Below are 12183 nucleotides of genomic sequence, written 5' to 3'. Positions count from 1 at the left end.
TTCTGCACATCAAAGGAAACCAACAAAAAATAAAGGCAACCTCTTGAATAGGAGAAGATATTTGCAAATGATATTTCTAACATGGGGTTAATAGCCAAAATATATAAAGAACTCAACAACAATAATTAAAGAAACAACCAGATTAACAAATGAGCAGAGCATCTAAATTGACACTTTTCCAAGGAAGACATACAGATGGCCAACAGGCACATGCAAAGATGTTCAACATCACTAATCACTAGGGAAATGCAAATCAAAACCACAATGAGTTATCACTTCACACCTGTTAAAAAGCTGTTATCAAAAACAAATTTAAAAAACCAAATAACAGCCGAAACCGGTTTGGTTCAGTGGATTGAGCATTGGCCTGCGGACTGAAGGGTCCCAGGTTCGATTCCGGTCAAGGGCATGTACCTGGGTTGTGGGCACATCCCCAGTAGGAGATGTGCAGGAGGCAACTGATCGATGTTTCTCTCTCATCGATGTTTCTAACTATCTCTCTTCCTTCCTCTCTGTAAAAAAAATCAATAAAATATATTTTAAAAAAAACAAAAAAAACAAAAACAACTGTTGGAGAGGATGTGGAGAAAAGGGAACTCTTGTATACTGTTGGTAGCCATGTAAATTGGTGCAGCCACTGTGGAAAGCAGTATAGAGGGTCTCAAAAAAATAAGAATAAAACTACCATATGATCTAACAATTTGTCTTCTGGGTATTTATCCAAAGAATATGAAAACACTAATTAGAAAAGATATATGTACCTCTATGTTCATTGCAGCATTATTTACAACAACCTAAGTGTCCATCAATGGATGAATGGATAAAGAAACTGTGTGTGTATATATAATTATAATTGTAAAAGATTATAATATATTATAATTACATTGTGTGATATATATCTACATATATATATCTATACACACACACACTAGAATACTACTCAGTCATAAAAAAAGATATGAAAAAGTATTGTGTTTATGGATTGGAAAAATTAACACATTTGCAACAACATGGATGGATCTTGAGTGTATTATGCTAAATGAAATAAGTCAGAAAAGGACAAAAACCATATTTCACTTATGAAATATAAAATAAAGATAAAAATATAAAACAAAAGATGAATGAACAAAACAAACAAAAAAAAACAATCTCATAAATACAGACAAGTTGGTGGTTACCAAAGAGGAAAGTAGGGTGCAGTGAGGGCAAAAAGGGTGTCAAATATATGGTGACAAATAGACACTAGACTTCTGGTGGTGAGCATACCATAGTGTATACAGACATCGAATTGTACACCTGAAAGTTATGTTATTAACCAATGTTACCTCAATAATTTTAAAAATGCATTAAGCCACTAAGTTTGTGTAATCTGGTATGGCAGCAATAGAAAACTAATACAATGGCTAAAATTAGGACTACTACATATAACAAAGAAGACAACAATTGTATGAAGTCTCCAAGGAGTCACAATCTTTTTCTACAACAGCTTTCTCTGTAACCATTACCTGACATGCAGAATATTAATTTAATAATTGAACAGAAACAAAAACAGCATTCAAATTAACCAGAGAGTTTAATTTGATTTTGTGAACAAAAGCTTATAAAGCAATCAGATATGCTGCTTTTCTCTTATGAGTTTGTACAGTGCACATAGTAACAGGGTGAACCTGTAACTATGAAATGCTGTGTGATTCAAGAAGACCTCTTTACCTCGTGGTTTACTGGAAGACAAATCCTTCCCACTGGTCACTGAATACTCACAAAAGTTTCATAACAAAACTGAAATTTGAATCTATAGTTATTAAAATACAAAAGCACTGCGAGGCTGGTCTCTTTTCTTTTTCTCCCTGAAACAAATTACAAAAAGTGATCTCAATTTGAACAGCTAAAAATTTTTTTTAATAGCTATGTAATCAAGTGCTTCAAAAATTGAATATATCAGCCTATGAAGTGTTTTGTTTTGTTTTCTTTTTCAAAGATGGGCTAAGAAAGAATGAGTGCAGTGTGTTCTTGGGAAAAAACTTAATAATTAATATCCAATCTTACATTTTCTTATGATTGTCAAGGACATAGCCTAATGGCTGTCAACTTTAAGTTTTATTTTTTGCACTTGAAATTCACTATATAATAGTTAAGTATACATGATAAAGAATTCAAGCATTCATCCTAAAACATTATTAAATTTACTATGCTTAGAATTTACAGTTCTATTACAATTTTACATTAAATACTCAAAACATTATACAACCATAAATTTGTGAACAGTCTTGAGAAAGCTATATTTCAGTACATTTAAGGCAGCTTCAGCCAACATTTTAAGTTCTGAATATTTGTTGCAACAAAAGACAAATTTGATAATTGAATATTCACTGTTTTCAATAAATTTTAAAAGTCACTTAAGAATATCATAATTTGTGAAACTGTGGTCTTAAAACATTTTTACTACTATATTCTTACCCCATAAGACTTACCTAAAATCAAGATACTCATTCTATCAGTAGCAAAGATATCTATAAAAAAGGGGGGAGGATTTACATTAAATACGAGCACGATAAACCCTGTATTTAAACAAGGGCCTTCAAACAGTTTCTCATACACATCTGTGAGGTAGGTTATCCACATTTTATTGATGAGAAAATGAAATGAGGTTATGTGACTTGCTGCTGACACAGCAGCCAGACTAAGATTCCAAATTAGATTATGTTCTTTGCTCTGCATTCTTTCCTTTACAAACTTTTTAAAGGGATGAAATATAAATATTGTTATTCATTGCACTCATTTTAAAAACAAGAGAAGACAGCCAAACTTTTATCGAGGTGACTTAAAAAGTGAAGCAACACAAAAGGAATAGAAGAATAATCTAGTGACCAACTTGTGATGATGACAGGGTAAGGTCTGGCCAAAGGAACCTGAAAACAAACAGGCACACAGCAATGGGACCATTCATGGATGCAGATATAAGGACCAGTGAACGGAATTAGAACAAAAGAAAATACAGTTTAAACAAGTTTTTGACTAATTTTTACTCTTCCTATAACAAGGCACAATTAAGGTGTTTTTATTTTTTAGATCAGTGGATCTGTTTCTTTTTCATTTTAGGAAATGTTATTTTGTCTAGAAAAAATGGCCTTTCTTCATAATGAAGCTTACTTAAAAAGGGATTTTTAGCTGTGAAAAATACATGCATAAATTAGCAGCAAAAATTATGCAATTCTCCTTGGCTATTCCTATTTCTCTTTGAAATTTTAAATCAACACAAAGTAGCAAACCTTGAATAAACAAATAAAAAAACTATGAACTTTGTCAAAATTCTGTGAATGCTCACAGAAGTTTTCATGCTAGGGTATTCTACAAATACTGTGCTTTCTTTTTCCTGTAAAGAGAGCTCTGCTCTAGAATTTTCTTAATTGCACTTTAAATGTAACTGAAATTTACCTACCCTGCTTGTCCCAATAATCACGAGCTACATCCATAAAATCTCAACTGCTTTAGATATAAATAGTTACCGAAAGTCACATATAGCGTTGCGGCTGCAAACTGGCATTGCTCTGTGAGGCTGGCAGTAAACATTAACACTGGCTCACAAAATTAATACAGGCCCACAGTCTGAGAACTTCTAGACCAGTCTGATTCTTATCAGGTTGTGGCTGAAAAGGTTTAACTAAAACTCAATCCAGACTGCACTGTGGGTCCTGCTCTCTCCTTCCTATTACTGTTCAGTGCCATGAAATGCATCATATTTACATGCGGAAAAGACTAGTAAGGATGCCAGCAACTGGTTTAAATAAATGTATATAATTTTTAAAGCTCATCAAACAAAAATTACATTTCAAAGTTGTTTCATAAGGTTTTGGAGAATATCAAGCTGGTAATAATTAGGTATTCATGAATAGAAATATACTCTATGAAAAGTGTTTTATCATCTAATATGCATACAAAATGAAAAATTATCCTTCTGTAAATGAAATTTAGGTATGCCTAAATCAGATAATAGTTTAAAAACTATAATTTAGGATAGGGGCTGGAGCTAATTTTACTTTTTAAAAAGATTGTACGGTAAGAACCATGCAAATTAAAGGAAGAAGCATATCCTAAAAAGTTCCTTCAGTATATTTTAAGCACCCTCAATAACTCAGACTTACTTGTAAAAATCAATATGCTCATCTAAATATTTTAGATAATTACATCTAGTTAGTGCAATCAACTGGTTCAAATAATTAAACTAAGAAACAGTTAAGACTATGTCACTCTAAGACTTGAAAGCAATACACCTGTGTTTATTTTTATTACTCAACTACTCCGATGTTTCAGTGACTGTTCTCTCCACTCTCCCCGCTCTTCCACCCCACCTCCCCCCCGCCAGGAAGGAAGGAGGCATATAAAGGGCAGTGATCATTGCTGATACTTGTATGGCATGGATCTTTATGAAGAGCTTTCTGAGCCTGCTTCCTCACCTGGAAAGTGGGCACCTGGCAAGGTTATGGAAAATGTTAACTAAGTTAATAGATATGGATCTAAAAATCACTATAAAATGTATGGAGCACTTCCATCACCTCAAATCAGCCATGGTTTGCTTCTGTCAAGTGCACATGACATTTTAACATGTTTGGTTTTCTGCCATTTTTATTCCAGAGGATAACTGCATTTAAAAAAAAAATTCCAATATATAACATCAAAAGGCTTCACCAAACATATACAGAACATTTTCACTAGTATAAAAACTCTGAATATATAAAGTGTGGACACTAACGCAAATCATATGAGAAAGAACTTTAAAGCTCAAAGATACCTCAGGTTACCTTTTGTTATCTTTAGGTTACAAAAATGAACTACAACATAGGATGTGTCTTACCAATAGATTGCACATATCCCTCATCCAGGATTTCTAACAAAATAGAATCTCTGAGAATTATTATTAAAATAAATTATATTCCTTATTTAAAAGGCCACAAAGTAATAGGATAACAGTAAAACCACAAGCAAGTAAAGAAACACCAGATTGAAAAGGTAGGGGTCTTTGAAAAAAACAAAAACAGCCAAAACTGTGAACATGTCTAGCATTTAGATATTGAGATTTCACAACCATTGATAGGATTTCAATTATTAACCAGTGAACAGACAAGAGGCAGTGTCTGTGGTAGACACGTCCCAAGCTTTTATATTTTACAAACAGAAGGTGTGGTTCTTATATTAACTCAGTATGCTGCACAATAATAGAGGCTACAGATAATTCCACAGTCAAAAAATCTGTAGCCCTGACCGGTTTGGCTCAGTGGATAGAGTGTCGGCCTGTGGACTCAAGGGTCCCGGGTTCGATTCCGGTCGGGGGCATGTGCCTTGGTTGCGGGCACATCCCCAGTGGGGAGTGTACAGGAGGCAGCTGATCGATGTTTCTCTCTCACCGATGTTTCTGGCTCTCTATTCCTCTTTGTAGGAAACCAATAAAATACATTTTTTTTTTAAATCTGTAACAGTTGTCTATGATTATTTCCTCACTTATGTCTCATCAAGTACTAAAAATCGATTTCTATTCCCTGAGTACCAACTGGCTAGGGAATAAGAGAAAGCAGCAACATACAGACAATTCCCTGACATAGAAATGTGATCATTTCTGATTTAATTTAGTCTCCTGGATTCTCTTTATAATAGCTAGTATCAAGGAATGCAAATGCTAGAGTTTACAAAACTGTCTCTTAAAAATTTGTTGACTGAGCCCTGGCTGGTAACTCAGTTGGTTAGGGCGTCATCCTGATACACCAAAGTTGTGGGTTCGACCCCAGGTAAGGGCACATACAAAAATCAGTCATAAGTGGAATAAATCAATGTATCTCTCTCTCCATTTCTCTCTCTAAAAATAATTTTTAAAAAAATTTTAGACTGTAGATTGAAACAAAAATCCAACTTATAATAGGTTTGCGTCCCTCCCTCCCTATAAATTCAATTTGAGATGTTCTTTATTCCTACATTAAAGGATAATGGGAATTACATCTAAATATTTAGAAAATGTTCACTCACTACATCCATATTTTGAATGTAAAAATCAATGATACTGGCTCATTATCCATAGAGCCATAGCATTCTCCCTAGTCTTAGTACTTTTTTACAAGTAATCTGGTTCAAGATTTTTCAGTTACCCATTCAGCACACACAAAAAAGAATACTTCGCTCCCAAACAATACCACGACCTGATTAAGAAAATTAAGGTGCTATAAAAATCAAGGTGCTATTTAGTGCAGCTCAAGGTGACTATGTCCACAGGTTAAAATGAAATTATTCTGATTTTGAACCAGATTCTCTCCAACAACGAATAAGGGAAAAGGGATCTTTATTCTTAACTAACAGGGGACAATTTTCCTAAAATAGTATTTTCCAAATTTGCTTTTACCCATGGGTTAGTAAGTTGAAAAATCATGGTTAAATTAATTCGGGCAAAGAGGGTAAACAAAGTTAAAGGGTTGCCTTTTTTCCACAGGGCATTAAAGCCTTTAACACTCTCATCTACTGTCATCTTCAAGCAGGAGAGTAGCAGGTAACATTTTCCAAACTTGTTCGAATTGAATCGTTCTGCAGAGCATCTCGCAGGATACAATTTGGGAAATGCTATTCTAGAATCCTATGGAGTCCATTTCCATGACATAGCTAAGCCTTTATCTATAACCTAACAATAGAAGCTCTCTGCTAGAATTTTAACTGGAAACAACTGTTCCTACCACGGATCTGCCTACCACAAACCACATCCACAATTAACCAGTATATAAGACTGAAATGTGGGGATTTAGTACTGATTGTTTCCTTCTCTGTTCATTAGCAACAGAAAGCCTCCTTTGACAATGTTCTAGCCCAGTGGTTCTCAACCTTCCTAATGTTGTGACCCTTTAATACAGTTCCTCATGTTGTGGTGACCCCCAACCATAAAATTATTTTCGTTGCTACTTCATAACTGTAATTTTGCTACTGTTATGAATCATAATGTAAAATCTGATATGCAGCATGTATTTTCATTGTTACAAATTGAACATAATTAAAGCATAGTGATTAATCACAAAAACAGTATGTAATTATATATGTGTTTTCTGATGGTCTTAGACGACCCCTGTGAAAGGGTCGTTTAACCCCCAAAGGGGTCATGACCCACAGGTTGAGAACCGCTGTTCTAGCCCCTGTTATCCTGGACTAAGCCTCATGGAATCTTCTCTCCACAAAACAATTCACAGATTCACAGAATAGCTGTGCTTTAAAAACTTAAACATACAAAACCAAAACTGTGACCCTTGGTTCTCCTAAATTCAACAGGTAACTACCAAATTATAGATATTCATGAATACTGGCAAAAATGAGAAAATATTAAATTTTTTTAACTCTCAAAAAATATGATAATCATCCATATAAAGTAGTTTTGACATCAGTAAGTTTCTAATATATGATTTATTAAGAATAAAAAAGCTAAAATACCACTAAGTTCCCTCCTGCTGTTTCTCCACCTTCAAAATTATTAGGGATTTTGTCACTGAGGATAAGGAGTCAGATTAGTTCCTTATTTCTAAGGTCATCCCATTGATAGTTAGGCACAGGTTATGAGGTGGCCTTGCTTTTCCAAAAAGTGGTATTTACACACTTGGAGAGGCCAAAATTATGCCCTATCTACAATGCACATCAGACTAACACAATAGGAATACTGCTTATCCCTATAAAAATAATCAAAAAAAGCACCCTTTTGTGCCACTAGGTGGCAACCTTTCAAGGGCTTACACTTAAAACTTCTTGACTGCAACCCCTCCCTCTTTCCCAGCAAGGGTTCCTTTTATTTTGATTTTAAGTCAGACTTAAAAAGTTACTTAACAAGATTTTTTAAAAGTTCTATAAAACAATATGATGTAACACTGCACACTCCTGACTCAAATCTGTTTAAAGGTAGACATGCTTGTCTTCCATTGACACGGAAGAAATTTGGTCTAACATTCTCATTTGCTTCTGGTAGGAAGCATTATTTTTGGCAAAGAGAAACCTGTCAAGGCTTAGTCACTTTTTGTTTTCAAGAGCTTAATCTTGTCTAGGGTAAATCAGGTGAATGAGATTGTTAATCACAATATGCTGTAGAAAACGAATAAATACAAATTAGGTAAATTATACCTAATTTTAAAATTAAATACTTTTACTAAAGCAAAATATAATTAATAAGCTATTATCGATCCTGCTGTATATAAGTGTGTGTTTTTTTAAGATTACAAAAAAAATAAAAACGCAACCTCGACAAAACAAACAAAAACCTGTTTGGGTTTCCTTTAAAAAGCATTGGTGTGTGAATACATACATGTATATATGTAAACAACACATATATTTATACAAGAGATTTTTTTTTTTAATGTTTAAGGCTTCCCTGCCCTAAAAAGTTCAACAGTGAGGGTCACAGCCTATCAAGCTCTGGAATTACATAAAAGCCCTTAAGGCCAGAACAGTGTTTTCAAATTGGATTTAAAAGGCTAAACCAATCAGCCACTAAGGATCATACAATAAACAAAGACAATGGTGACCAGGAAAAGTGAGGAAGAGGGTGGCTGCAATGATAAACTTCCCCTGAAGAATTAACATGTGGGATGTAACACACACACACCCTACCACCACACATAATAAGAGATCAAAGATAAAAGTTCTCTTTTAAGGAACTGATTTTCCTTTGTTTCATGTAACTGTCAGTTTTATCATGCTTAGTAAAGTACAAAAATAAATAAAGCCAAAAAGAATTTGAGAAGGGCACGTTTTAAAGGCGTGTTTTAAATGATATAAGTTTATGACAAAAGTTGTTGCAATTCCAGATGTTCCAATATTGAGTAGAACCTTGAAGGCTCTTAAAATAAGTATATTATTCATGGAAATCCTATATAATAAAAGCGCAGTATGCAAATTGTCCCCTTGGCCGGGAGGTCGTGTGGGAGTTTGACCAGGGGGTGGGGCCGGTGGGGGGAAGAGAGGGAGGCCCCAGCCGGCAGCAGCTAGGGACCCTACCAGTGCACAAAATTTATGCACTGGGCCTCTAGTCTCAAGATAAAACCTCTAGTTGGTTAAGGTTGTTGTTAAGAAACCAGGAAATCATGGTTACTGTTTCAGTACCACAGCCTTTCTGTTAAATACTAGGCAAAAATTCCTAGAACTTAGTTTCTGAAATTTTAAGATTTCAACATTTAAATACTATCTTACTTATGGTTGTTTTATTTTTCAATCATGTGCAAAAAGAATGGTGCAGCCCTGGCTGGTGTGCTCAGTAGTCAGAGCATCAACCTGCACAACAGAGTTGGGAACTTGATTCAGGATCAAGGGCAGGTACTTGGGTTCCCAGATTGTTCCCCACCCCTGGTCAGAACATGTGCAGGAGGCAATCGATGTGTCTCCCTCACATCTATGTTTCTCTCTTTCCCCTTCTCACTTCCACTCTCTCTGAGGCAGTGATGTCGAACCTTTTGAGCTCGGCATGTCAGCATTTTGAAAAACCCTAACTTAACTCTGGTGCCGTGTAACATATAGAAATTTTTTGATATTTGCAACCATAGTAAAACAAAGATTTATATTTTTGATATTTATTTTATATATTTAAATGCCATTTAACAAAGAAAAATCAACCAAAAAAATGACTTCGCGTGTCACCTCTGACACGTGTGTCATAGGTTCTCCATCACTGCTCTAAGGAATCAATGGAAAAAATATCCTCACTCCTTGGATGAGGATTAAAAAAAAAAGAGAATTGGGAGCATAAACATAGCTTAAAGTTTGCTGAAATTTTTAGGTAGTAACTGGATTTACCTATACAAAAGAGTAAAGCAAAGAGGTGCTGCCAAACCACCCTCTGACTGAGACTGTTCACCAGTGAAGGTGTATTAATCATCTGTAATGAATTCACAATTTTAATTAATGATCTTCATCAGTGTTCATCTACTAATGATACTGCCTATATGAATTTATCATAGTACAATTACAGATTTCTACAGATAAATAAAATGTCAGACTTTTGTTTTCATAATTTCAATGGCATTGAGTGTCCCCTGGCAATATTCATGTCTGTCAATCAGCATTTTAGAGTATGTGTACATAAGTAAAATAATAATTTAAAGAATACATGTGATTTTCACAGTGCAACAACAGAAAGATATAAACTAGGGGAAAATCATCAACGAGCTAAAGTAGTGATCAGACTGGCACACATTTCAAAAAAATCCATGGTGTGGCTGCCCAGGCGAGGTGTAACTGAGGACAGTGTACTTCCAGTCAAGGAGCCAGTGAGGGAGCTCGACAGTGAATAGCTCTCAGCAGTCACAGAATCAAAACTTGATCTGGGTCTATGTAAGCCAGCAGTAGAAGAGGAACGCTGAGGTGTTGAAGAACCAGACCTCTGCTCCATCACTTCATCTGAAATGGACCAAAGCAGAGCAATTTATCGTAAAGGTATATTTGCCCCAGCCCTTCTTATGAAGATGCTATCATCAGAGAATAAGTAAGTAAACACATCTGGGCAAAGGCGACTAAATAATAAATGTCGTATTTCAGTGTTTTAGGAGCAGGTGGCCTCTTCCCTCCCCAACAAACATAACAGACATCACTAATTAATCACAACACTTCCATACAGTCAAAATGTGACCCCCTACATCCTTCTCAGCAAGGATTCGGCATTAACCTTGAAATCAAACTATATACTTGCATGTGAATAAAGCACATCCTGAAGGATTTTCTTGTGGTGTATCAACAAAAAATCATTAAGATAAAAGTAACCATTACACAGTGGTTCTGAACCTTTGGTACACAATGAAACTGCTTGGGGTGGGGGGTGAGGAAAATCTTTCTAAAAATGAAGATTATACACCATGACCAAGTGGGATTTATTCCAGGGATGCAAGGCAGGTATAATATTTGCAAATCAATAAATGTGATACATCACATAAACAAACTGAAAGACAAAAATCACATGATCATAATCAATAGATGCAGAAAAAGCTATTGACAAAATGCAACACCATTTCTGATTAAAAAAAAAAAACTCTAATCAAAGTGGGAATAGAGGGATCATACCTCAACATAATAAAGGCCATATGACAAACCTACAGCCAACATCATACTTAATGGACAAAAACTAAATCCATTTCCCCTAAGAACAGGAACAAGATAGGGATGCCCACTTTCACCACTCTTATTCAACATAGTACTGGAAGTGCTAGCCACAGTGATCAGACAAGAAGAAAACATAAAAGGCATCCAAATTGGAAAGGATGACATGATATTGTACATAGAAAACCCTAGAGACTCCACCAAAAAATTACTAGATTTAAAAAAGGAATTCAACAATGTAGCAGGATACAAAATTAACACCAGAAATCAATGGCATTTTTATACACCAATAATGAATTCTCAGAAAGTGAATCTAAACAAACAATCAATTTACCATAGCAACAAAAAATTAAGATGCTTAGGAATAAACTTAACCAAGGAGGTAAAAAAGTTATACTCGGAAAACTACAGGACGTTAAAAAAAGAGATAGAGGGAGATACAAACAAGTGGAAGAACATACCATGTTCATGGATTGGCAGAATCAACATTAAAAAAATGTCTGTATTATCCAAAGCAATCTATAGATTCAATGTAATCCCTATTAAATTACCAATGGCATATTTCACAGATCTAAAACAAATACTCCAAAAATTTATATGGAACCAAAAAAGACCCTGAACAGACGCAGAAATCTTAAGAAGAACAAAGTTGGAGGGATCACAATACTCAGTATCAAGTTATACTACAAAGCCACTGTATTCAAAACATCCTGGTACTGGTACAAGAACAGACATATAGATCAATGGAACAAAACAGAGACCCCAAAAATCCATCCAAGCCATTGCGCTCAATTAATTTTTGATAAGGCAAGAGCATACAATGGAGTCAAGACAGTTTCTTCAATAAATGGTGTTGGACAGATATATGCAAAAAAATGAAACTAGATCACCAACTTACACCATACACAAGAATAAACTCAAAATGGATAAAAGACTTAAATATAAGACGTGAAACCATAAAAATTCTAGAAGAAACTATAGGCAGCAAAATCTCAGATATCTCTCATAGCAATATGTTTGAGATACATCTCCTAGGCCCTAGGGCAAAGGAAACTAAGGAGAAAGTAAACAAATGGGACTACATCAAAATAA

The 12183-nt window shown here is 34.9% G+C and overlaps 1 protein-coding gene across 3 annotated transcripts in view; it reads right to left on the bottom strand.

The window, feature by feature from the left end:
- Window positions 1–12183, bottom strand: part of PRKAA2 (protein kinase AMP-activated catalytic subunit alpha 2) — a 99758-nt gene that overhangs the window by 39544 nt on the left and 48031 nt on the right. The window contains exon 9 of one of the 3 annotated variants that reach the window (XM_070405215.1): window positions 2604–10398. The exons of the other annotated variants lie outside the window; for them this stretch is intronic. Within the exon in view, the coding sequence (XP_070261316.1) occupies window positions 10160–10398 (239 nt within the window). The 3' untranslated portion in view covers window positions 2604–10159. Of the gene's footprint in view, window positions 1–2603; window positions 10399–12183 lie in introns of those variants that run through there. 3 annotated transcript variants of the gene reach the window in all.

This window comes from Myotis yumanensis, unplaced genomic scaffold, assembly GCF_028538775.1.
Source record: "Myotis yumanensis isolate MYYU_CA2020_CCGP unplaced genomic scaffold, mMyoYum1.0.hap1 SCAF_2, whole genome shotgun sequence".
In the NCBI taxonomy this organism is placed as follows: domain Eukaryota; kingdom Metazoa; phylum Chordata; class Mammalia; order Chiroptera; family Vespertilionidae; genus Myotis; species Myotis yumanensis.
The sequence above is the reverse complement of the archived record's forward strand: the minus strand, read 5'-3'. Positions and strand labels throughout refer to the sequence as shown.